Here is a 27,470-nt window from a genome sequence, read left to right on the forward strand (position 1 = left end):
TAAGCACCTGTGTGTCTGCTGGTTTAAAACACGGAGCAGGGCTAATAAATAGATCCAAGCAACTACAATCTAAAATATGTTATTAAAAGGGAGGGCCTGGAGAGACGGTTGAGTGACTCGGAGTACTGACTGGCTGCTCTTGCAGAAAACCGGGGTTTGGTTCCCAGCACCGAACATGGTGGCTTACAACCATCTGTAATGGGTGAGAGACTATGTTTCAAAACGTAAGATTATCAACACAGAAAGACTCGATACTGACCTTTGGCCTCCACATACCCATACATGGGTGCACATGCGTGGTGTGTGTGTGTGTGTGCACACGCGCGGGCACCCACCTGCATGCATTACACACACATGCATACACACAGACACAAATGCATAGACACACACGCACACACACACACACACACACACACACGGCACAACAGCTAGTTTCTCTTACTGGCTGTGTGATTTGAGCCTGCAGTATCTCAGCTACGAGATGATACTCAGAGGATACTGCAGCTCTAGATGACATAGTGGGCATCGGTGTTCCGTCCTTGCTCTTTGATAATCGTGCTCACCTTCCAGTCCCCATTGTGGGTAGGTGTAGTTTGTCCCAGGAGAACTAGATATGTCCTTTCTAGACAGAAACTCCAAGCCAGGCATGATTGTTTTCTTTGGTATAGCAGCAGGCAACCTATAAACCTCAGCTCTGAGGAATTCAACGCCCCCTTCTGGCCTCAACAGGCACCTACACTCACATTCGTGTACACACACACACACACACACACACACAATCTAAAAATCTTTTAAATACCCACAAGAAAGAGAGAATCCATGACTTCTGGCTTGTTTATCCTGTGATACAGGGACTTGTCTGTTTATATCTACAACAATTAAACTCTCCAACTTGCGCTTAAAACCCATGTTCTCACCATAGTTAGGAAGATTCCGAATTCTGGATTTAAGTCCACGCAATCGCCGTCTGAGAAGATGAACTGTTTTTTCCTCTCTTTCCTCGCTGTCAGAACTATGTAAATTTGTTGGGCCGCCACAGATAAAACAGGCAATTCAATTCTGTTGAACTCATCAAAGCAACCCCAGGAACCGGACTGGGCAAGGCCTGACAGGAGAAACAATTAATTTGCAAAGTTTCACTCTATGAGGTGCCTTCTCCACAGTGGTCGTTTCTCCAAAGTGCTCCCCAACAATTACGCCTAAATGCGATTTATGTGAGGTTTCACGCCGTGCTGTTTATTTCATCCTTGTTATGGGAGATGTTTAATTACTTGCTTATCATCACCAATCACAATGAAAGTGGGACAGTGTCAAAGGCAAAGTGCAAATGTATCACTGCGGGAAAGTGACATCACACCCCCTCTCTAAGTACTTCCATGAGGTCATCATTGTGATGACACCACACCCCTTCTATAAGGACTGCCTTCCGTAAGGATATCATTGGGATGACATCACACCCCCTCTGTAAGGACCACCTTCCATGAGGATGTCATTGTGATGATCACACCCCCTCTGTAAGGACCATCTTCTGTGAGGACATCATTGTGATGTCATCATTCCCTCTCTGTAAGGACCACCTTCCATGAGGATGTCACACCCCCTCTGTAAGGACTGCCCTCTGTGAGGTCATCATTGTGATGACATCACACCCCCTATGTAAGGACTACCTTCTATGGGGATGGAGAGGGACAGCTCTTGAGTCTCTGGGGAAAACAGCAGACTAAAGGATACCCCATCCAACGGTCCAATCTGTCTGTTTTCTTTTATTACAGTGAGCTAAGAATGTCAGGGTGCAGGATGAGAGAGAAAATGGCTAGAGGGGTTTTTATTTATTTCTTATGAAAGCAAGCACAGAGGCAGACCCGGCGGGCACAAATACGGTTCCCTGCCGATTCTCTAAGAACAGAGACCTTTCATCACCTGCAGCTGTGTGAAAAGCTTGCTTTCTTTCTCTATTATCTGCCCAATCTTCTCCTCTCCCTCTTGGGGATTCCCGTCCTGAGGCTCCGGGAAGGTTTAAATCTGTCCCTCTAACCTGCGTTCTATTTTGGCAACTCAAGATAGGGTGGTTTATTTTTTTTTTCCCCCTTGTAAATCCTGGTTTCATTCTCCTTGGGTCCCAATACCATGCTTTTCCTAACAGCCTTTCTCTTTAGGTGGCTGAATAGCTTAGAGTTTTGAATCTCTCTGAAGCTATTTAATTCTCCAAGTGTACGGAGTTTTCCTGTTTCCACCTTTAACTCAGCTAAGCAATACCTTAGCTCTCTTCTCTATCTCTGGCTTTCTTTCTTTAACTGTATGTGTCATTTTTTTTTTCTTCTTTGCAAAAAGGCTTCATGGATCCCTCTCCCAGACTTTACCCTGAGCCCGCTCTGAGGCCAAGACTGGCTTTGAACTCCCCACGCCCCTCCCTCTACCCGCTGTAGGCTGTGAAGCATTAAGCACCACACACTGCTTATGTGGTCCTGAGGATTGAGCCCAGGATGTCCCGCAAACTGGGCGAGAACTCTGTGGTCTAAGCTGTCTCCCCAGCCCTGCAGTGTGTTTACTGTTTGTTCTGGGTACCCCTCTAAGGTCCCTTGGTAATGTGGAGCTGATGGGGTTTTTACTACGTTATTTCTTAACGCAGATGCAGGTTCCTGTTTGGGCTGCTTTTGCCTCTGGTGTTTTGCAGGAAGGACGGGAGTGACAGGAGAGCGCCCTTCCCGGTTCCTTCACCTTCCTTCTCTTGCCTGCCCTATCTGGGGATGTCCTTTGGCAGGGCTGCTACTTCTGAGAGCTGTGCTACGAAGCGCTGACACTCACGGACCCTTGTGTGTGCCTCTCCTCAGTGTTATCTGAAATCACCTCCTGCCTATCCACCTCCTAAGATTTTTCTCAAGAATTCCCAGTCTCTGATGGCCAACCTGCTTCTTGTTTTCCTGTGTTACTGTGCTTTATACAATTAAAAACAAAGACAAACAAACAAACAAACAAAAAAAAAAAAAACCACTTTCATTTCAGTGGGTTTTAGCCCAGCGAAGGGAAGAGTCATGTATTAATCTGTTATGAAGACGACCTCTCCCCCGGTACTGTTTCAGGCTGTTATAAATTGATTCTGCAATCAAATTCCAATGCATTCTCAATACACGCAACGCAACACCGTCTGTAGTATTGAACCACACTGAATTTAAATCCAGAGAGCCACATCCAATAAACCGCCTAGCCCCATGATGTTAGCGTCGTTTTCGATTCATATCAGAAAATATTAAGAGGCGATGGGAAAGGAACCCAATCAAAACTCTTCCACACTTGCCTTTGAAAATCCTCCCTAGGCCTCGGAAATCCATCTGATCGGAGCAGTTGAACACAACTACATACTTGCCCAAACACCTGCCCATGTCTTTTGTGGTTTCCGTTTTACCCGTCCCGGCGGGTCCTGCTGGAGCACCGCCCATGTTCATTCCAAGTGCCTGAGCCAGTGTGATGTAGCATCTGCAACCCAGGAAAGAATGGGTCTGAGGGCTCAGAAGTGGGCAACCAAACCAGAGGGGCGGAGGGAGGGACAGGGGGAGGGAAACCAAACAAGAGGGGCGGGAAGGGCAGGAGGAGGGGTGGGGGGACCGAACAAGGGGGAGGGCAGGGGGAAGGAAACCAAACAAGGGGGGGGGGCGAGGAAACCGAGAGAAAGCTGAGAACACAAAAGGGTCCTGTGGTAGTTTTATCTGGAATCGGACTCAATTAACATGGCAGGACATCCTCCAACACCCAGTTTCAGTCAATGCTACAGACATTTAGTAAGCGATTTCTGTGTGCAGCATATTGAACGGAGTGTGGTGGCATATAGAAAGACGGAAGAGATCCATACCTTGCCTGGAGGCAGGATCTGTCATTGGCTGAGGCAGACTCCGCCAAGAGACTTGGTTCAGTTCCCACGGCTGGGAAACTGGGAGGCCCAGCAGCCTGTGGTGCTGCACCCCCACAACACCCAGGAGGCAGAGGCAGGGGGATCGTCCCAGTTTAAAGCCCAGTCTGGGATACATAACGAATGTCATGCCAGCCAGGACTAAAAAGTGAGACTTTGTTTCCAAAAAAACAAAAACAAAAAAGCAGTGTAGAGTGTGATAGCTCCTGCCTTCTATCTCAGCACCCTGGAGGTGGAGGCAGGGGGATTGCTGAGAGTTCCAGGTCAGTCTAGTCTATACATGTGTCAGATCAGAATCTCAAAAAAAAAAAAAAGTAAAAGAATAAAACTCAACAAAAACCCAAAATACAGGAGACTAAATTAAATGCTCTCAAAGGCACTTTTCCTTTCTTGAAACGTTATTAACTTCCTTTATGGTTTCTGGGCATTTTTCCCCCTCTTACAATCTAAAATCATTATTGAATTACTCATAGCAAACATTCAATCTTGCTTTTACTCTCTCATCCGTTTCTACCTCATAAAACATTAATGCTAGTGCTCTTGTAAGCAACCGCAAGGATTATTTCGTTGTTCGGCTGCCTCTGATGACCACACTGACCAGAGAGGACGGCAGCGGGCGTTCGTGAATGTTTCAAGTGGGGCTTTGACAGCCGTCTAAGCCCGTCGCTTAATCACCAAGTGGGACCCCACGCACGGGGTTCCCTACCTATCTGTTAACGGGGTGATCACGAGGCGATCCGTGCATCCCAGAAATTCATTTTGGTAGTTGAAGTCAACATCTGTGATGGACACCACGGTCTGATCCAGGTCCTCTTTGAAATAAAATCTGCTCTGCTTCAGCCACTCAAAGTCAGTCACCGACTTGATGTGCATTTTTACCTGGAAGACAGGGAGCCGGGGAAAGTTACAGCCTGAGTCTCGATAGCCTGAAACATAAGCTTGTGGGGTTTGAGGGGTACAGAGTCGCGCATTCACGAGCAGGTTAGTCTCCACTTAACATTAGTTCTTGCCCTCTTTGCTGAAATTACACTAAGTGAACACAGATATGATGGTGCCCGCTTTCTGAAGCTTACCCAAAATGTGGGGTTGGGGTAAAGTCACGACATTTCAATGAAATACAAACCGCACTATAAAGAAAGTCAGGGGAGTGGCTCAGCAGTTAGAACCTGTTGCTTTTGCACAGGTCCCAGGTTCGGTTCCCAGCACCCACAAGGTGGCTCACCTCTACAGTAACTCCAGTCCCCAGGCCTCTAGCTCCCTCTTCTGGCCTCCATGGGCACTGCATGCATGTGGTGCACATGCATGCATTCAGGTGCATAAAAAGTAAAATACAATTTACAAAGAAAAAAATTCAAAGCCAATGGAAATACGTAGAGATGGGATCTAACCTGGTCTAGGAATTCAGGGTGGGGGAGTACTTGGAGAAAAAACATATCTGAAAAAAAAAACCTGGCTAAACAAATAGAAATCAGGCAGGGAAAGAAAAGGCATCGGCCCAGATCTACATACCATATTCGACAAGTGAGGGATGTTCAGTATTACTGAGGCTTGGGGCTTAAAGAATAGGGTGTATGTTGGGGCCATAAAGGGTCCTGGGAAGAGTTTGGGAGATTCTCTCCATAGCAATTAGAAGCCACGGACGTGATAAACAAGGAAGGCGTGGGTGTATTGTGTACATGTCTCTCTTACTATTGTTTGCCTTCCAACCTGACAGGCCTTCGGCATGTACCTGTGAGGCAAGAAACTCCAGGTTCTCCCCACCATGGAACTTCAGAAACTGGTCCATCAAAAGAGACAGAAAGCAAGACAACACTTTCAGGAACCCACCACATTCTGAGGCACCTCCTGACTTTCCCCTGGTAAAGCCTTGAAATCCTCGGTCCTGCCCACGCGAGAAACCAACCTCTGAGTCAAGTTCCGGGGGCTCTGACTCCCTCTTCGGGCCTCTGTGGGTATTGCAGGCGAATCAAGATCTGGGGGCTCTGACTCCCTCTTCTGGCCTCTGTGGGTATTGCAGGCACATGGTGCAGATACGCACACGCAGGCAAACACTCATTCTGACGTGTTGCCCTCATGCCCACGGGGTCACTTCCAAGTCACTCAAGATGCCACTAGAAATGGACTTCCGAAAATATCTACAGTGTTTGGGTGCCCACCTTGCCAGATATCCCTTTATCTGTGTCTCCCTACGCCCTGTCATTTACAGTCCCCCTGTTTTGCAGCGTGAACGTGCTTTCCCCGCCAGCTAAGGATTCCGACTTCCTACCGACCACTGCTTGCATTCACCGAGCACTGCTTGCATTCACCGCGTCAAGCGGGCTGCTCTTAGATGACACAGCCTGGATCCAGGCCCAGAGACCGTGTTCCCTGACTCAAGAGCCACAGTCACTGAGCCAGCCGGGAACTTGTGACAACCTCTAAAGATTCGAAGAATGAGGTGGAGGGGGAAGGCGAGGACAGCCAACCCAGGTATCAAGTTCTGACTGCCTAGAATCACAGATTGTAAGGACTGGACAAATGGGAGGTGCGCGTGCACGTTGGCCATGGGACACAGTTAAGGTAGGATGCAAACCGACTCCAAGGTCAAGCGTGAAGAAAACACAAGGAAAACGGTTTCCCAGTACTGTGCTCCTGTTTTGTTTTGCTTGCGGGCTTCTGTGTCTGTGGTGCTGGGGAGTGAACCTGGGGAATCCTTAGGCTAAATAAACGTTCTACCACTGAGCTCAATTCCCAGCCCTGAGTCGTTTCTTGCCTTTATTCATTCTGTACAGAGTAAGGCTTTCCTTGGCGCCTATCTTTCCAAGTAAATTTCTGCCACGGGGCTTCTATATCAGCTAGGGGTGTCTGAGCACTCACGTTAGTGAGCTCATAGCAGATACAAAGACAGATTTCCACACCAGCGTTGCTCAAGTGAACTTCCTTGAATGTCAACACACAACAGTGAGTCCGCAGAGACCAAACGAAATGCCAAACCGAGATTAGTTTGATCTGGGGAAAACCTGACTGTGGCTTATCTCCTACTTTTAAAAATACATGTAGGGGTTGGAGATTTAGCTCAGTGGTAGAGCGCTTGCCTAGCAAGCACAAGGCCCTGGGTTCGGTCCCCAGCTCCGAAAAAAAAAAACCAAAACAGAGGTTTAGTCCATTTTGGGGTTGGGGATTTAGCGCAGTGGTAGAGCGCTTGCCTAGGAAGCGCAAGGCCCTGGGTTCGGTCCCCAGCTCCGAAAAAAAAAAAAAAACATGTATTTAGAGTGTGTGTGTGTGTGTGTGTGTGTGTGTGTGTGCTCATTCATGATGGAGGGGTTTGTACGTGCATGTGTGTGTGTATACACATGTGTGTACATGTATGTGTATTCGTGGTGGAGAGGTTTGTGGGTGCATGTGTATGTATGTGTATGGGTGTGTGTGTTTGTGTGTATTCGTGGTGGAGGGGTTTGTGGGTGCATGTGTACTTATATGTGTATAGGTGTGTTTGTGTGCATTCGTAGTGGAAGGGTTTGTGGGTTTATGTGTACGTGTGTATATAGATGTGTGTGTTTGTGTGCACACCCACATGCCTGCCTGCCTGTGCACGCAGACGCCCAAAGAAGCTAGGCAAGGAATAAGATCCCTTAGAACTGGGGTCCAAAGTGGTTTTAAGCCTCCAAAGGTAGGTCTGGGAACCGAACTCATGTCCTGTGATAGAGCAGCAAATGCCCTCAAACCCTGAACCCTTGTCCCTTTCTGGCAACCTGACATGCTTCGAGTCACTCAGGGATCTGCCTCTATTCCTGCAGGTCAAGGTGGGCCAGAACTAAAGAGTCAGCGTTCTGGTAAGCTCCCAAATGAAGCGGATACACGTCGTCGGCATATACTGTCTTGGGGAACGAGACTATAAGCAAAAGTGTAGGAGAATCAATGGGCTGGCCTGATGTCCTTCAAAACAGAGTCACCGACACATGTGACGGACACAAGCAGAGCTTTCTGTGCAAATGTGAAACAAGGGGTCCATGATCAACTTCTCTGAGCCGAACGGATTATTCGTCCGCAGTGAAGGAGAGCAATGCCCTTAAAGAGGGATCGAACCAGGTAGAAGACAGCAACAGTACACTCTGAAGCTGTCAACGGTACAGTCTGAGGCTGTCTAAAGGCAGGATATGAGCATCCCCAGGACCCCTTGTCCTGCTGGGATAGTGTGAACTGTCGATGGGACAAGCTCTGGAATCACCCGGGATAGGGACCTCAGCCATGCCTGGGAGGGTGTCTTGATTCCAGTGAGGTGGGACAGCCTTCCCCAACTCTAATCTTCCTTAGACTATGTGCATGGAGAAAGAAGGCTGTGGTGGCTGGTTTGGATGAGAGAGGTCCTCCATAGATCCACGTATTTGAGGGTTCGTTCCCCAGTTGGGGTGCTGTTTTAAGAAGCCATGGAACCTTTAAGAGGCAGATCCTCTCTGAGTGTGCTGGGCCTGAGGTTTGGGGGGTTTATAGCCTTTGCCCAACTTCCTCCTTCCTCTTTGCTCTCTGGCTTGCTGTGTCTGTCTCTGCCTCTCTGTCTCTGTCTCTGTCTCTCTCTATATCTCTGTCTCTCTGTGTCTCTATCTCTGTCTCTCTGTCTCTCTCTGTCTCTTCTCTTCCTCTCTCCCTTCCTCTTTCCCACTCCACCCCCCTGCTTCCTGCATGGGGACAAAATGTAATGAGCCAGCTTCCCGCCCCTACTGCCGTCCCTGCCTTTATGAACCCTAACCATAAGCTGAAATAAACACTTCAATCCTTAACTTGCTCTTGGCGAAACAGATGAGCAATGGGTACAGAAGCTAAGCAGCGCACACACCCATGGCGTTGGGCTTCCGGGTTGTGGGTGTGACACAACCAGCAGCCTCAAGTTGCTACGGCCTTGACCTCCTAGGGCTGAGAGGCTGAGCCTTGAACCCTGAACCAAAACCAAGCCTTCCTTTAGCTGGGTTTTGTCTGTTTCAATCCTAACAACAGGAACTGAAACAGAGACACTCGGGGTTCCAGCTTTGGAAGAACTTGGCCTGGCCCAAAGCTGTAATTAGTACCCTATGACTCCCTACCTATAGACTCTTGGCCAAATCAAGCTCTCCTAGATGCTGACAATGGGACAACAGCCAAGCACATCTGGGGAGGCTTGAAGTCTCCCTTTCTCAACAGGTCCACCACAGCTCATGGCCTTGAGCAATTAATTCTTAACAAATCAACTGGTTCCTGACTTTCAAGGGGGAAAAAATGGCTTTGCATTCTCTTTTTACAGCTCCCGTGTCCTCTGCCTGTAGCCTATCTTTCCAGGTCTAATAATACTTTCTAAGGTTCTTTTCTAAAGATTATACTGTACTGAAAAATAATTGTTTTTCTGGCTTCAATTCTGTCACTGTTTCATTCTGTGTGTGTGTGTGTGTGTGTGTGTGTGTGTGTGTGTGTGTGTGTCTGTGTGTGTCTGTGTGTCTCTGTGTCTCTGTGTTAGGCGAGTCCATTTTTAAACAGTAATTAGTAGCTAAAGTGTAAAATCCTCTGCGGAGTTCCATGGCTTCAGAACAGTCTTTCTACCTGAGTAGAAAGACACTGGGGAGGCGCGATGAGTTTGGAAGCGGGCAGTTTCTCTCTGAGTGGCTGTGTGATGCGTTCTCTTTTTGTGACTTTAACTGGGCGTGGCGGAGTGTGACTGAGGCAGGAGAAGTCACTGTGAGTTTGAAGCCAGCTTGGTCTACGTATCAAGTTCCAGGACACCTAAGGAAACACAGTGAGACCCTGTCTCAAAATCATGTGTGAGTTCACCACAATGGAGTGATTTAAAACAACCAAGCGGGGTTGGGGATTTAGCTCAGTGGTAGGCGCTTGCCTAGGAAGGCAAGGCCCTGAGTTAGGTCCCCAGCTCTGAAAAAAAAGAACCAAAAAAAAAAAAACAAAAAAAAAAAACCAGCAGCAGCAACAGAAGAAGGAAGAAGGAAGAAGGAAGAGGAGGAGGAGGAGGAGGAGGAAGAAGAGGAGGAAGAGGAAGAAGAAGAGGAGGAAGAGGAAGAGGAGGAAGAGGAGGAGGAAGAGGAGGAAGAGGAAGAGGGTGAAGAGGAAGAGGAAGGGGAAGAGGAGGGGGAACAGGAGGGGGAAGAGGAGAGGGAAGAAGAGGAGGAGGAGAAAAAGAAAAGAAACCAAATTTCTTTTAAAGACTAATGAATTGGGTTGGGGATTTAGCTCAGTGGTAGAGCGCTCGCCTAGCAAGCACAAGGCCCTGGGTTTGGTCCCCAGATCCGAAAAAAATAAAAAATAAAAAAAAGACTAATGAATTAAAATACACCCATCTTGTTGGAAGTGCCCACGACACCTATGTATGTAGGTGTCGACAGTGTAAAAAGACTCATGTATGAGGTGAGCTCGTGTAATCCATCACTCTGAACACCGTGTAACTGGTCATTATGAGATGTAAGACTAGACTGCTTTGACAAGGCACTGGGTTGCGGGAGGAGGAGGATACTTTACCAAGTCATCAAAGATATCTCTCTGGTGCACGTGGATTGTGATCAAGGTTTCAAACTTCACTCTGTCAAACTTGGTCAGGTCATGCGTCGTCTGGCTAATCAGAGTGTTTAGAATGTCCAGAAACTTCTGGTTGGTTATGTGCATGATTTTCCTGTCATCTTTTGCGTTATTCAAAGCCTCTTCTGAATCATGTGTCCACAGCATTTGAATGCCCAGAAGCCCAACCTACAAACAGCAGACACACATGAATGGCATATACATGCTTACAACCTACAAAGAGCACAGATACATGCATAACATGCTTACAACCTACAAAGAGCACAGATACATGCATAACATGCTTACAACCTACAAACAGCAGAAACACATATATGACATATTCACATTTAATCCTGGTTGTCATTTATTCACATAAAGCAGATAGGATTGATTTTTTTGTAAGCTTTAAATAAAAATTTTATGTGTGTGTGTGTGTGTGTGTGTGTGTGTGTGTGTGTGTGCATGCACCATATGTGTCACAGTGTGCCTGGAAAACACACATACATTATATACATTATATATATATATATATATATATACACACACACACACACACACATATACACACACATACATATATACATTATACACACACATATACATTTATATATGTATATATGTGTGTGTATGTGTGTATATATATATATGAAGAAATACAGTCAAATATAGTAATCATTTCCAAGCAGTATAAATATAAGTAATTTTTATTCCTACTTTCGTGGTTTTCAAATTTCCTCAGATTTTTATACCAATGATCCCTCACATTCGCAATCTTTAAAATGTGTTCTGAATGAGACTGGAGATGAGGTGTCGGGCATTTTTTTTTTAATTAACTGGATAACAGGCAGGTTTCAGTTATTTGAAAAACTGCTTTAGGGCTGGAGAGATGGCTCAGCGGTTAAGAGCACTGACTGCTCTTCCAGAGGTCCTGAGTTCAAGTCCCAGAAACCACATGGTGGCTCACAACCATCTGTAAAGAGATCTGACGCCCTCTTCTGTTGTGTCTGAAGGCAGCTACAGTGTACTTATATATAATAAATAAGTAAATCTTTTTTTAAAAAAAACTGCTTTAAAGAAAGAACACACACACACACACACACACACACACACACACACACACACACACACACACACACACACAGAGAAATCTGGGAAGATGCCCCGCTTCCCCATCACGTCCTGCTCAATTCCTCCACCGCTCTGTACTTGCTCCTGACTACCGGGTCGGAGTGAGGCTTGAGAACACCGTGCTGTGCGCTTTCCAGGGACAGAGAGAATATGCCGTCTTACTGCTAAGAAGCCCATTTCTTCGGCTTACAAAGGAAAATATTTTTTAAAAAAAATCCTTAACAAGAACATTAAAAATTTTCAAGGCAACTATGAAACTTTAAAACCGCAGCCTTGAAGTCATCTCTAGGGTGGAGGGCGATCCTTTGTCTGTGCTGACACCATTTGACTAATTAATGCCCAATCGTTCCTCGGCTGTCCCCAAAGTATGCTCATTAATTTGGGAAGTAATTGAAGCTCGGGAAGGAGCAGGAAACATGCGACAAGATCTGGTCCCCGCCCCCTTGGGTATCTCTCCTATTTTGCGCGACTTACAAAGAGACTAAAAACTACTTTTCGTCTATCCTGGTGAGGTTTTAATGAAAGTGGCAGTTCTTTATTTCCCATACTAGGGTTTAATGACATTTGGCCTATCACAGGGAGCATGTGAGAGACTCGGGACAGGGGAACCATTGGCAAGAACACCCACTCCCACCCTGACAAGATGGGACTCACATCATGGAAGGGAAGTAGGGTTATTGCCCCTGTGTGTGTCCATATCCCTGTCTGAATCCTATCTCTATACAGTGAGATACGTGTGTGTATGCACTGATAATAGTGGTCCTCCACCTTCCTAATACTGAGACCCGTTAATACAGCTCCTCGAGTTGTATTGACACCCCGCCCCCCATGGATGGGAGGAGAGGAGGAATAGGAAATAGGCCAGCATGGCTCGGAATGGAGTAGCTGACCGATGAGCAGGAGTTTGGCTGCGACCTCTGAGTCACCAGGCTGAGCACATCTCTTCCACATCTCTACTTCCGCATCTGCATTTTAGTGAACAGCGAGCCTCACCTGAGCAGGGAAGTGGTTCAGGAAAGGTAAGAGTTGAAAGCCCGAATCGCTGATCTGGTAGAAGGCTGACCGGATTATATTATGTAATGATGACATCTGTACTTTTAACAAGTCGAGAAGCCAAATCTCTACCGGGCCTTTGGCCATAACAGGAGTATCCAGCTTTGAAAAAAAAAAACAAAACAAACACATAACCAATTCCTAATGTGGTAGTTTGGGGTTGGGGATTTAGCTCAGTGGTAGAGCACTTGCCTAGCAAGCGCAAGGCCCTGGGTTCGGTCCCCAGCTCCGGAAAAAAAAAAACCAAAAAAAAAAACCTAATGTGGTAGTTTTGCACATCACACGTGATGAACCCTAGTGCTATGACACAAGATGAGCTCTTCTATAGTTCGTGTCCATTATCGACTGATTTGTGTATGTGAGCACTGTATACATGTGTATGCACAGGTGTGCTTGAATGAGTGTACCCATGCCGTGTAGTGGCTTCAGCTCTATTTGAATATTTTTAGTTCTCTCCTCTCCCGTCTCACTGTGCATGTGTGTGGGAGTATGTGTAAGTGTATGTGTGTGTGTGTGTGCATGTGTGTGTGCATGTAGCATGTATGTGCGTGGATGCATGTGGTGTGTGTGTACATGCATATGCAGGTACATGCATGTGTGCATGTGTGCATGTACAAGTATGCATGTGTGTGCATGTGCATGTGCATCATGTGTGAGTGTGTGTGCATGCTTGTGTGTGCGTGTGTACGTGCATGTTGCATGTGTGTGTGCACACATGTATGTGCCTGTGTGTGTGTGCACATGTGGTGTGTGTGTGTATGGGCATGTGCATGTGTGTGCATGTACACGTGTGTGTTCATGTGCATGTGTATGCATGCACATATATGTCCCTGTGTGTGAGAGCATGTGGCATGTGTGTGTACATGCATGTGCATGTGTGTATATGTGTGCACATGTGCGCTGTGTGTTCATGCATATATATGTGTGTACTTGTGAGCATGCACATGTGCATGTGCATATATGTGTGCATGTGTGTGTGTATGTCTGTATGCATCTGTGTGTGCTTGTATGTCTGTGCACCCAGTGAATGTGCAAGCCCAAGGAAGCCAGAAGAAGTTGTCAGGTCTCCTGGAACTGTGGTTATAGGTGAGTGTTAGCCACCATGTGGGTACTGGGAACCAACATCAGATGCTCTGGAAGAGCAGCCAGCACTCTTAACCCCTGAGCCATCTCTCCAGCTCCCTATGCAAAATATTGAAAGGCACAGGTAAAAATAAGCTAAAATCGTGATCAGAAGAGACTATAGAGATCGTGTGGTCTAAATGCCAATGTAACTGGTGATAAAATGAGTCTTAGAGAAGTTAAATGATTTATCTATCTACATTAATTCCTAGCAAGGCTGGAGCTACAGAATTCGAACCCAAGGTTACTCACCCTACTCCCCAAACCCTTATCTTTCAAAAGTAAACTGCTTTCTCCTCAACCTCAGGGAAGTCCTACTAACAAGGTTTTTAAGTAAATTACCACGATTTTTTCTCCTTCTCTTGATATAACGGCCGTCATCCGATCGTAGTCTTTAGGATGGAATGTCACTTCATTGATGTTGTCAGACACTGCAGGGAGGTGTGGCTACAAGAGACACAAGGCAGAGCCAACACATCATACATGGGACCAAATGCGTAAGCTACTGAGGTGCTGTTTAAAGCCTTGGTAGGAGCTGGAGAGATAGCTCAGCAGCTAGGAGCTGTCCTGTCCTTCCACAGGACCCAACATCACTTCCCAGCATTCATATTGACCTGTAACTCCAACTTCCGGGGACTCTGGTGCCCTCTTCTGGCCTCCAAGGATACTGCACTCATGTGCATATAACACAGACACAAAAATATAAATAAAGTATTTTTTTTAATCCTATAGGATACTGTCCTCCAGCAAAGTTGCTTCTTGTACCAGCTCATTGGCCATCCCTTTCTGCCCTCCAGACGGAGACTGAACCATATCATCCCTGCCTGTTTCCCTGCTGGGCCCAGATCCCTCTCTCTTTTCCTCTCAACTCTGTGCGACTGCATTTACAGCTCCCAGGTGTCACAGGTAAGGAACATGATTGGCCAGAAAACCAAGAGCCAGGCAATTAGTGAACGGTGACTGTTAGCACTCCACCTCCCCACTGGACTGTGTGAGGTCAGTAGGCCCTGCAAACATACAGAGTAGGACATTTTATCATTCTACTTTGTAGGTAAATAGGCAAGCATGAATTTCATGTGTGTGCATGTGTGCTGTAGGGGGTGCACAGAACGTTACAGGTCACTCCCTAAACACCGCCTTACTAGTTTTGTGAACAAGGGGGGCTGGAACTTACTGAGTCAACTAGGTTAACTAGCCAGAGAACCCTAGAGGTCTACCTGTCTCTGCCTCCTTGGTGCTGGCATGCACCACTGTGTCCAGGACAATTTTTTTTAATGTAGTTTGGGGGACTGAACTTGGGTCCTCACGTCTGTATAGCAATGGAGTCACCTCTCAGCTGTACTGTCAGGGCTTCTGAGTCTCAGCCGTCCTGTCTTGTACCGCAAAGAAGTTAATGTTGTTTCTCCGTTCTTGATTGTATGCCCCCCCACGGACAGGGAGACTTGACCCTTGGATGTGGGCGTTGTACCTGAATGGTATGGGAGTCGCTGGCCTGTCCAAGGATTTCCAGCAGAACGGGATCGGAGACAAAGAAGAATCTTGGAAACAGCAGTCGTTTCTTTTCCAGATACCTTTAAAGGAGTCAAGAGTGTGTCACCGGGCGGGGTTGGGGATTTAGCTCAGTGGTAGAGCACTTGCCTAGGAAGCGCAAGGCCCTGGGTTCAATCCCCAGCTCCGGAAAAAAAAGAACCAAAAAAAGAGTGTCTCACCGGGTGATTCCTTTGGGGCGTGTGTGTGTGTGTGTGTGTGTGTGTGTGTACACGTTTCTTTGTTTTGGCCAGTAAGAGACTAGCAAACAAAAAAAAAAAAGAGAGAGACTAGCAAACACCAACAGGCATTTCTCACCGGCCTCTAGGATATCTGGTGACAAAGTCCCAGAGAAAGGCATCTGGGGGACACGGGGTTTTGACAGTGATAAAGGGGGGAGTAGGGGCTCCTCTCTTTCATTTGTCACCATCTTCCTTCTCAGGGAGCCTCCCATGAATGGGCACTACATGGTTTAAATCTGGGGTAAATTACTTTGAGAATGTTACAGAGGACACCTAGCCATGATGTTGGAATGGAGGGATAGACCTGGATGAACTGGGACATGTCAACACCATATTTTAACTAGAAACTAAGAACGGATGCCATTGTAACTTTTAACAGACTCAAAAACATCTTTGAGGGGAGAGAAGGATCCATGTGTTTGTCTGGCCAGCCCTCCTCTAACTGCACACCCCTGCTCCGTGCCCAAACTGGGCTCAGCATAGTCCCCTAAAAGACACCCTGGCACCTGTAAATGTGACTTTATCAGGAAGGGTGATCTCCGAGGATATAATGAATTCAAAGATCATTCTTTAAAAGAGAGAACTTTTGTGTTTGTGTCTGTCCCATGATCCCAAGGAAACAGTGTCCTATATGCAGGTGAGCCAACCTCAAGACCCACTCTTGTGAAGACACACTCATCGGGGTTATGACACAAGCCCCAGAGCCACCACGGTTCTGTCACAGGCTCCAGAGAGGAAAAAAATTACATATGTGTATGTGTGTGTGTGTGTGTGTGTGTGCATGCATGTGTGTGTGTTTGTGTGTGTGTGCATGTGTGTGTGTGCATTTGTGTGTGTGTGCATTTGTGTGTGTGTGCATGTGTGTATGTGTGTGTGCATGTGTGTGTATGTGTTTGTGTGTGTGTGCATGTGTGTGTATGTGTTTGTGTGTATGTGTTTGTGTGTGGTGTGTGTGCATATGTGTGTGTGGTGTATGTGCATATGTGTGTGTGTAGTGTGTGTGCATGTATGTGTGTGGTGTGTGTGCATGTGTGTGTGTGGTGTGTGTGTGCGTGTGTATGTGCATGTGCGTGTGCATGTGTGTGGTGTGTGTGTGCATGTGTGTGTGTGGTGTGTATGTGTATATGTGTGCATGTTGTGTGTGCATGTGTGTGTGTGGTGTGTGTGCATATGTGTGTGTGCATGTGTGTGTGTGGTGTGTGAGTGTGCATATGTGTGTGTGGTGTGTGTGCATATGTGTGTGTGGTGTGTGTGCATATGTGTGTGTGTGCGTATGTGTATATGTGTGTGTGTATGTGTGTGTGTATATGTGTGTGTGTATGTGTGTGTGTGCATATGTGCGTGTGGTGTGTGTGCATATGTGTGTGTGTGCGTATGTGTATATGTGTGTGTATGTGTGTGTGTGTATGTGTGTGTGTGTGTGTGTGTGTGTGTGTGTGTTGTGTTTGTTTCAAGCCATCAGACTGTGGTGACTGGCACCATAGCCCTAGGAAGTTAATTCGGTGCCTCAGCCCGCCCATTCCATGTCCTTACTGGAAAATTGAATTTATGGGGATCTTAGATTGCTATTTCCAGTGGAGCCATCCACAGAAACACCTGAAAGGCATTCAGAACTGACTGAGTGGTTCTGTGACGAGGCCTGGCATGGGGAAGGGTGGACTCTTACCCTGTGAGGGACTTCTGACAGACCTCCAACTGCTCGTGCAAATGAGGCAGGAGCTGCCCCATGGTCTCATCCCCCACGCAGCAGCTGATCACGTTGGGGTTCTCATGAGCTCGCTGCATGATTTTTACCCACGACTTGTCGATATTCTGGAAACGTTTGGCTTCCTAAAAGCAAGTCCGTGGTTGGGTGATGATGGTTAGCGTCCAGATCATTGGGGGAAAAAAGCAAGCCCTTCCTCATCTGAATTCTTTCTAAAGAACGAGACCCCCAAACCTGTGAAGCCGCTTATTAAAATTCTGCTCGGTCGCAATGGGGCTCCTGGCTTGTTTGTTTCCTAGCATTTAACATAGTTTTTGAAGTGTCACATGATTAATTCGCAGAGCTATCAACTTAAGGTTCAAATCTAGTCTTTCGGCACCCCAGGTGTTTTGGGTTGATGAGCGAACTGAAGAGGCACGGAGATAATTTGATCTCCAGTCCTTGGAATCACTGGAGCTCTGAGTTACCTCGGGGAGAAAGGGGGACGGGGGGGGGGGGCTCGGAAACCGCAGAACAAAGTCTCATTTACATACTTGCAAATAAAAACTCTCTGTGTGCTGTGGGTGATATTAAGTTTTTCGTTTGGTTGCAGAAAAAGAAAATGCCCCCGGAAATTGGCATAATTTTTGCCTCCTCTTAAAGTGCCGTTTTCTAATTAGAAATACACTTTAGCGTTAGATTCTAGAAGAAATTGTGCAGCAAAGAGAAACAGGCCATTCTCGTGCTTTTTAATCTTTGATTTATAACCTGCATAGATCCTGTCTACAAATGGACAAATTTAGGGTGAGTGGGCTTAACGGTGTAGGAGGAAAGTGAGCTACTGAAAGAGTAAACTGTCTCATGAGGCCCAAAACTGGCTTCGAACTCACCACATACCCAAGGGATGACCTTGGACTCCTCATGCTCCTGCCTTCATCTGGGATTTGAACCCAGAGCTTCCTGAGTGTTAGGCAGTCACTATACTAACGGGCCACGTCATCAGCCTATTTAAAAGACTCCAAATAAAGCCGTCCTTTCGATACATAGTTCTGCTGTTTCAAATGTTTCGATACATAGTTCTACTGTTTCAAATGTTTCGATACATAGTTCTACTGTTTCAAATGTTTCGATACATAGTTCTAAAACTGTCCCCCCTCTCTAAAACACACACAGTGTTTACTCCTGACCTGCTAGTAGTGAGTTTACTTATCGTTCAACTGGGCTTAACTAAACACAGGTTAAGTTTAGTACTATTCTCAGAGGACTGGTTCAAGAGAAGAAGGACCTACGACAATTTAGTGGCTCTCCATTCGAATGAATGTTAACCTACCCAATCTCAAGATGTCGCCATGTGAAACTATGGACTTCCGAGATCAACCCCCCTGTGTTTCTGTATTCCAGTAAAACTTTATTTAAAATTACCTTTAAATTTAAGTATGTGTACCTGGTGGGGAGGTTGCCCATGAATGCCTACAGAAGCTATGAGAGGATGTGGGATGACCCGGAGCTGGAGAAGCAGGCAGTAGTTGTGAGCCACTTGATGTGGGTGCTAGGAATCGAACTCGGGTCCTTCTGCAAGAGCAGTGTGACTCTTAATGCCTGAGCCATCTCTCAAAACTAACACTTTTTCTTTTTTAAACAGGTGTCTGGGCTGTAGTTTGCCAACTCCTGACATGATTTATCAAGACCAGTAAGACAGCCAAACAGGTAAAGACACCAAGCAGGATGACGTGAGTTCAAATCTCCAGGACCCACATGGGAGGTGCGAGAACTGACTTGCAAGGATCGTCTCCATAAGCATAGCGTGACATCTGCGCATGCACACACACCCATGTGCGCACACATGCACACAAAATAAAGTGTATAAAAGAAATTAAGACATAATCATGTATCTTTGGGAAGGTTTTCACAAAGACTTAGATGGCACCAAATATTGTTTTACATACTCGTAGGGACTGAACCCAGGTCCAGGATTTGATCAGTGTTAGGCAAGTACTGTACCACTAAACCTAACCTCCAACCCTCTTTTTCCTTTGCATTCTGGGAGGGAGTCTCACAAAGTAGCCCAGCAAGGCCTTAAAATCCCCCTGCCTCAGACTCATGAGTAGCTGAGATCAACAGGCCGTGCACCACCAGGCCCAGCTCACTAAAGAATTTTAAAATAAATGCAAAAGCTCTTCTTACCTGGGGCAGCTGTTTGGCGATGTCGCCACCCACAAAGACGGCCTCAAGGTAGACCCACAGGTTCTGGACCACCAGCCACTCTTCTATGATATCCGAAGAGGTGGACAGTTTATAGACCCAATTCTGGATAGTTTTCTTAAACGGGGTATTATATCTGAAAGCGGAGAATAGGAAACGTATTTCTGACAGTGGCCAGCGCTGGGATACGATTTGCTGACACGTTCGGGCTTCACGCATCTCCGGGAGGAGGGGGTCTCCCGGAATGAGAAACTTCTCAAATAACCATGTTGCTCTCCCCAGCAGGGCCCTATGCATGCTGGGAACTGACTTCCAAATGAACTCTCCCTTCCAGAGAACAATAAGGGCAAGAGGAGCTGTAAGTATATTCTACCAGGTTATGTCCACTTAAGTATAAGATTCAAGGACTCACATCCAATGCACTCCTCTGGCTTCCCCGGGGTGCCTGCACACATACAGTGTACCCACAGCTACACATATATTAAAACAAAAAAACAATAAACCCATGGCAATTAGCAGGGAGAATAGAAGCTACGAACTTTCAGACCAAAGACCCGGATCTATCTCTTGGCTGCACCCTCTCTTCAGGTCAGCCTACAGCCTGATTTCAAGAGATTGTCACACATGAAGGTCTCAGTGGTAAATCTGTAATGACCTGTGCGAATCACCAGCCCGTGAAGTCTAGGAAGCAGTGGCTATGCTACGGTCGCCTTTGCCAGGACTCAGACTCACACAGTGATCTTTACCTCAACAATCCACCCCACGATTCCCTGACCCGGGATCTGTACAGGCTGGGGCCAGAGGTCATGCTGGATGCCGGCCGGTCATTAGTGAGGGATTCCCAGATTAGAGAGTTAGAATGCCCACGTTCCCTGGACATCCGCCTCTGTGGATGACGGAGCTGTGATGTGTTTTTAGGCAAGTGAGGGAAAGAAGCTGGAGCTGGAGAGACAGCTCAGCAGTTTAAAGGGTTGGCTGGGTTCATTTCCCAGCATCCATATCAAATGGTTCACAGCCATCTGTAACTCCCGTTCCGGGGGATCAGACGCCCCCTTTGGGAGTCCACTATGGGCACCTGTATACATGTGGCATACACATAGACTGATGGATGCCTATGTGTAATTTAAAAACAAAAACAAAAACCCGAGATCAGCTGTGAGGGTTGGGGTTCCAAATGCTCTCACTGGGTGACTTCTCTGTAGGGAGCATAGTGCTGGCTGAACTGCCCATCCTGGGGCTAACACCTATGAGAGTCTCCGTCCTGGGAAAACACGGGAGATGGTATCTCTGGAGGGTGATGGAGCGGTCGCGATTCTTAGGAAAAACAGACACTGTGTACAGGTACGTGCAGACGATTGAACAGTGGGGCAGAATCTGATTAAATGCCCCAGTTATAAACACCAAATTTAAATCTCACCTGGGAATTATAAAATTACCTGTTGCTTAGCAAGGAACCTAGGACCATCAAGCTATCCTCCATTAAGGTGATAATCTCTCCAGACTCGGTTCCTTTGAGCAGGAGCTCGCCTTTGCCCTTAAACGCTGAAAAACTCAGGTTTTGGTTGGTCCAGTTCTCAATCACCTGAGTCATCTTGGCTTCGATGTCCTTCTCCTTAATGGCGGATATGCAGATGTCCTTTCGGGGAAGAAAAGAGAACGGGTCACGGGATTCTCAGGAGCACTCATTCTGTGCACTGTAAAACCACAGCACGCGTAGTACGGGAGGGACCGGAAGTTACCAGAAGAGACCGGAAGTCGCCTTGCTGGGCGCCTTCCTTGACTTGTAGCTGAGAAAGCAAGCTGCAGGTTCATGTCAGGACCAATTAACCATCTAGAAAAGGCAGGCAGGTGGGACAGCTCGGCAGATTACGGTGCTTGCCACCCAGCCTGATGATGTGAGCCCAGTCCCCTGGAGTCCGGGCGGTAGGAGAGAACCAACTCCTGGAAGTTTATAGTTCTATAGTTTCCGCACACTCACACACACACACACACACACGCAACACGCACACACGCACACACACACACACACACACACACACACACATACACACACCATAAATAATTATTTAAAATATCGGAAAGGAAAACTGCAATACTAATTTACATTTTTTTTAACTCAAAATAGGCTTTGTGAGAAGCACTAAATTAAAAAATTGGGACATAACATCCCACTCACCAAAAACAAAATACATGAATACCATAAACTTCTTTTAATATAAGTGCAGCTAAAAGACAGGAGAGTAGACTGGCTCTAACATGAATGTGTTTCAGACGGTCATTTTATCTTAATGTTGACATCAATATATACCTAATCAACCCCTATCTACCCTCCATGTCACTGGAGTACTTCAGAAACCCCGGACACCATAAATCTTCATGAATAACGTTGCTATCCAAATTCTTCACAACTATCTCCTTCTTGCTGGCCCAAGCATATGCCCACAACTCCAATCTGACCAGCTCTGCACCTCTAACATTCACTAGCCTTATAGGCGTGACACAATTTCTTACTTTGCTATTAACTGTTCTCCAACAAACACAAGAAATACGGTACTCGTGAAAGCTATTTTGAAAGAGTAAAGAAAAGTTCAAAGCCTCCTTTTTTTTAATTCCTTCAAGAAATATAGAGGGCGAAATAACTCTTAAGAATCGAGGGGAAAAAATCAAGGTTGGGTGTGGTGGCACAGGTGAAGGCTGAAGACAACAGATTGCTGTGAGTTTCAGACCAACCTGGCCTACATAGTGAGTTTCAGGCCAGCCAGGGCTATATAGTGAGATCCTATATCTAAAACACACACACACACACACAAATAAAATAAATCTTAAAACGACTTTAAAATCTATGTAAGATATCCAAGAAGGGAAATACAGCCCAGGCTCTCTCTCGTGTTGAGGCTACAACAAAGTAAATGCTAACGTAGGAGGAGGAAGAGTGAACCTCCCAGGAAAGAAGGAGAGGAGCGGACACCAGAATGCAAAGGGGCAGGAGAAAGGAGCCCTAGTATCGCATCGCATAGCAAGGTGGCCGTTCTTCACAGTGGCATTCGTTGTGTATTTAGTGAAGAACTAGAAAGGAGAAAGGGCAGTGGGGGCTTGAAGACTGTGCACATGGGGAAATAAAAGAGAGATACACAGAAATATGGATCGCCTGGATTCGACCATGAGACATTCTAGACATGTATTAAATCCTCGCTCTGAGTTCCACAAACATGTGCAACTACGTGTAGGGTAGAATTAAATGTCAGAGCTGGAGAGATGGCTCAGAGGTTCCCGTCACCCATTCTAAGCAGCTCAGAACCACTTGTGCCTCTGACGCCCTCTTCTGGCCTCTGGAGGCACTGCACCCTCGTGCACATAGGCTCACACAGCCACTCGTTTGTGATGCCTACTAGTGTATTTTCACGAAAAGGAGGAGGCAACGTTCCTTAGTAGCTTGCCAATCCCCCCCTCCCTCCCTCACACACTCACTTCAATATCGTCCTTGTTCTTAAGGAGTGGCGCTTCCATGATATTTCTCAGACAGAACGTATCAGACTCCACGTCGAACGGGGTGCCAGTGAGCTCCGAGATGCGGTCCCAATGCCTCTGCTTCATTGCCTTGTTGGTCATCATTTCCAGGAGCGGACACGACTCACTGAAGTCGTCGATCCTTTTTTTGAGGTCCAGATACGCCTGCCAGTCTTTGAGTCCTTTGGGAAGTTTTCGACATCTTTCAGGAAGAGAAAGAAGAGAAAAAGAATGATTCTCACCTGTGGAGTTGTTACTGTTGTTGGTTTGGTTTTTAAAAAAGCTCTCCCCCACAACCCCTGGTTCGCACTTTGAAGAAAGTGTTATAAACAGACAAAAGTAATGTGCACCCCCGCCCCCTTCATTTGTGAAGCATCTTTTCATTTTTATTTTATACGTATGACTGTTTTGCTTGTGTGTGTGTATGTGTACTATTTATATGCCTGGTGCCAAAAGGGACCAGGAGAGGGTATTGGATCCCATGAAACTGAGAGATAGCTGTGAGCGACCATGCATACGCTAGGAACAGAGTCCAGGTCCTTTGGAAGAACAGCCAGTGCTCTGAATTGCTGCGCCATCTCGCCAGACCCTGGTATGCCTCTTTTTTTTAAAAAAAAAAAAAAAAAAGAAGATTTATTTTTTTAATTGCAAGGGGAGGGGTATATGTGGATATGTTGGGTAGATACACCAAATGCATGCAGTACCGGGAGAGGCCAGAAGAGGGTGCCCTGGAGTTGGAGTTACAAGTGGTTCTTAGCCACCTGATGTGGTTGCCAGGAACCCAACAGGGGTCCTCGGAAAGAGCAAGACGCACTCTTAACCACTGAGCCATCCCTCCAGCCCTAGCTTGTGATCGGTCTTAACGGGAGCCTTGTTAACGTGACGGAGGCTCACCTGTTCTGGAATTCTAGCAGCTCGGCATTGATCTTTTCAATGTCCACATCTCCCCAGAGGATCTCATAATAGCCACTGATGCTGCCCATGACGGTGTCGTACAAGCCATACAGCTTCTGAAGCAAGTTGAGCTCTTTTCTGAGGGAATAAAATAATGACGTGGGTCATGTCCCTCGACCATGAGATGCATACAGCGGTAGTGCTTCCTGATACAAAGTCTCTGTTAAGCTCCATCAGTAAGGTTGAGTCCCACAATATCCTAAATCATAAAATCGCTTGGCATGGACAAACAGCTTGATTATTTTGTAAGGGGCAAATCTGGACTCTTTTCTACATCTAAGACACATACTACATTGTTAGTTAACCCTGCTTTGTTTGTTTGTTTGTTTGTTTTTTGTTTGTTTCTTGGAGACAGGGTATCACCATGTAGCCCTGGCTGGCCTGGAACTCATATCATCCCCCTGCCTCTGACTCTGGAGTGCTGGGATTAAAAGTGTGCAACATCACACCCAACTCCAGTTACCCTACTTCTCCATTTCTTTTAAAAAATCATGGGGTTGGGGACTTAGCTCAGCGGTAGAGCACTTGCCTAGCAAGCGCAAGGCCCTGGGTTCGGTCCCCAGCTCCAAAAAAAAGAAAAAAAAATCATTTTTCTTTTCCATGATCCTAAGAATAATTTCATTTTTCCTCAGAGGTTATGCCAAGTCCTGTTAAAGGTGTGCAAAATCAGTTATCCCACGTCGTGTTATAGGCGTGTAAAATAAGAGGGGGGCAGAAGAATCATGACATTTTCTACAGGGTGACATCGCAGTGGAAAATCACTACTTTATCATCCTTTGGGTGACACTTGTGTGTTTCAACGAAATATAAAAACAGAGCTCTGGAGGCACCACTTCTGCATCTTTCCCTTTTTATAAACCTTCCCTTAGAACAGTCGGAATTCAGAATTACTCCATGTCTTCCTGGAACAACATAGAAAACACACTGACAACTGAACCGGAGTTTATTAAACCGGATACTTGGTGATGGCTGGTAGATTTCGGGGGGGCCAGAAAGATGGCTCAGCAGATAGAGGTGCTTGTAGCCAAACCAGAAGACCTGAGTTTGAAACCTGGGTCCCACAGAGTGGAAAGAGATAATCAGCTCGCATAAGTTGTCCACTGATCTCCACACACAGGCTGTGGCACATGTATAAAAACACACACACACACACACACGAGATTAAAAATAAATGCAGGGGTTGGGGATTTAGCTCAGTGGTAGAGCGCTTGCCTAGGAAGCACAAGGCCCTGGGTTCGGTCCCCAGCTCCGAAAAAAAGAACCAAAAAAATAAATAAATAAATACATAAATAAATAAATAAATAAATAAATAAATAAATAAATAAATGCAATTATTATTAAATAAAGTATCCCTATATAAATGGCCCATGAGTCAGAAGGCCGCATGCCCTGCTGTACTACAGATAAGCACGTTGAATCTCACGCCAAGTGAGGAAGAATTCCTCAACGACCATGTCAAAGGGAAGAAGTTCTAGAACCCTACCTCAGATAGCCTAATTTAATGAGCCGTATATAAGAATCAAATGCCTCCAAGTCTTCTCCAGCAACTTCCTTTCCTGTGTGTGTGTGTGTGTGTGTGTGTGTGTGTGTGTGTGTGTGTATTAGTTAATTTTTCTGTTGCTGTGATAAAATACTCTTGACAAAAAGAACCTCCAGGAAGGAGGGGTTTATTTTCGCTCCAATTTGTGGCTGTGGTCCTTTAGGGAGGATGTTGAGGCGGCTGGTCATATGTTATCCAGTCAAGAAGCACAAAGCGGTGAATGCTGGCCCTCAGTTTGCTTTCTCCTCTTTACACAGTTTAGGATCCCAGCCTAGGGGATGACGCCACCCATAGTGAGAGGATCTTACCACTTCAGTTAACCTGACAATCAGCTCATAGGCATGGCCTGGGGTCCATCTCCCACGTGATTCTAGATCTCAAGTTGATAGATAAAATGAAGTACCGTGAAGACTGTGCCCCTAACAAGTCAGACACAGGTATAAGGGGAAGATTTAGGGGCACCGAAGCCATGCTCTTTCCTGTATGTGGGTGGTGTTTACTGATCTGCGTGGGACACTTGCGAGTTTCCAGAACTTACCTAGTCTTGTGTAAGACCTCATAGTCAGTCACGGGTAATCCAAAAAGTTGTTCCCCGGCTGAATATGTGACAAATTTCCTCCATAGATCATCGAAATTGGCCTGTAACAAAGATTTTTTAACGTTTTTACCGACATGGAATTGATTCAGATCCCATTAAAGTATAATTTATTATAATTGAGAGAAAGAGTAACGCCTATGAAAGGAAGGATTTGTGGGGCAAATTTATTCTCATCCAAGCCACCAGAGGAGAGCAGAACACTTAGGGAAGTTAACTTTCAAGCACTCTACACACATCTATTTTACATTAAATTCTCTAACGAACTAAGTGATCTCCAGAAATGCTATACTTCAAGTCCCTGTCTGCACATTTGAGAGCCATAAAATAGCATTTTAGAAACCAGCAATTTGGGCTTTTCACTACTTTAGCAATCTCTCTCTCTCTCTCTCTCTCTCTCTTCTCTCTCCACTCTCTCTTTCAGGGGACTCCAAAGTGAGAGACACATTAGCCTAAGAGAGACAACTTGTTTTCTTTATGTATGGTATGGAGCCTAGAAATTGTAATGCCAGAGCTAACACACGCCTTATCCTTTCTTAAGATTAATTTTATTTTTAACTGTGTGTGCCTGTGTATCTCTGTGTATGTACATGTGTATGCGGTGCCCCTGAAGGCCAGAAGGGGGCATCACATCCCCAAGAGTTGAAGTTACAGGTGGCTGTGAGCCACCATGTGGATGCTGGGATCCCAACTCGGGCCCTCTGGGAGAAGATTAAGAGGTCGTAACTGCCTGGTTGTCCTTCTCTCAGGCACCCTCCTTTTCTAAAATGTTTAATTAAAAGTTGAATAGTAGATACTGGATTGCTAAAATGTGACCCATGATACAACAGTAGCGATCCATCTGTTACAATGTAACATGCTACCAGAGCCCCTTTTCCACGGTTATGCTCTCCAGAGAGTGAACATCTCCCTACATGCCCCTGCTTAGCTCTCACTGTTGAACCTGTGCACAAACTGCAAATCCTCCTTCCCCTGCCTGACTCTGTTTACTCCTCCACAATGCACCTACGATGCCTCTTCTTCCAGCGAGCCTTCTCTGCTTTCCTCAGTAATTCCCATCTGGGGCTGGGAGATCCAAACTACTACTTCCAAACTCCACGTCCATCACAGCTACATGGCTTCAGAACGGTTTCCTTTGCCTTGCTGTTGTCCCTATTTTGGCAGCTTAGAGATAACAACCATGTCCTAATTGAATTTCTAGCAACAAAGCCACACAGCAAGTATCTGATATTTTCAGATTTATTCATTTTTATTGTACGTGTATAAGCATTTGTCTGTATGTGTGTATGTACACTGTGTATGTGCAATGTCTGAAGAGGCCAGAAGAGGGCACTAGACTCCCTGGAATTGGAGTTGCAGATGATTTTGAGTAACCATGTGGGTGCTAGGAACCAAACCCAGGTTTCCCTGCAGGAGCAGCAAGTGTTCTAAACCACTGAGCCATTGCTCCAGCTCTCAACCCCATTAAATTATTAGGAAAGCAAGGAGGACAGGAAATA

General features: G+C 46.1%; 1 protein-coding gene across 1 annotated transcript in view; it reads right to left on the reverse strand.

Moving 5' to 3' along the window:
* The window catches only part of Dnah8 (dynein axonemal heavy chain 8), a 245,323-nt gene that overhangs the window by 136,348 nt on the left and 81,505 nt on the right, over positions 1 to 27,470 (reverse strand). The window contains exons 32-44 of the mRNA XM_032888883.1: positions 25,915 to 26,015; positions 23,777 to 23,914; positions 22,844 to 23,084; positions 20,812 to 21,011; positions 19,358 to 19,511; positions 17,156 to 17,319; positions 15,189 to 15,291; positions 14,063 to 14,167; positions 12,539 to 12,700; positions 10,379 to 10,603; positions 4,611 to 4,783; positions 3,296 to 3,474; positions 918 to 1,105 (exon numbers count right to left, since the gene is read on the reverse strand). Coding sequence (XP_032744774.1) covers positions 918 to 1,105; positions 3,296 to 3,474; positions 4,611 to 4,783; positions 10,379 to 10,603; positions 12,539 to 12,700; positions 14,063 to 14,167; positions 15,189 to 15,291; positions 17,156 to 17,319; positions 19,358 to 19,511; positions 20,812 to 21,011; positions 22,844 to 23,084; positions 23,777 to 23,914; positions 25,915 to 26,015 — 2,133 coding nt within the window. The remainder of the gene's footprint in view (positions 1 to 917; positions 1,106 to 3,295; positions 3,475 to 4,610; positions 4,784 to 10,378; positions 10,604 to 12,538; positions 12,701 to 14,062; positions 14,168 to 15,188; positions 15,292 to 17,155; positions 17,320 to 19,357; positions 19,512 to 20,811; positions 21,012 to 22,843; positions 23,085 to 23,776; positions 23,915 to 25,914; positions 26,016 to 27,470) is intronic.

This window comes from Rattus rattus, chromosome 18, assembly GCF_011064425.1.
Source record: "Rattus rattus isolate New Zealand chromosome 18, Rrattus_CSIRO_v1, whole genome shotgun sequence".
Classification (NCBI taxonomy): domain Eukaryota; kingdom Metazoa; phylum Chordata; class Mammalia; order Rodentia; family Muridae; genus Rattus; species Rattus rattus.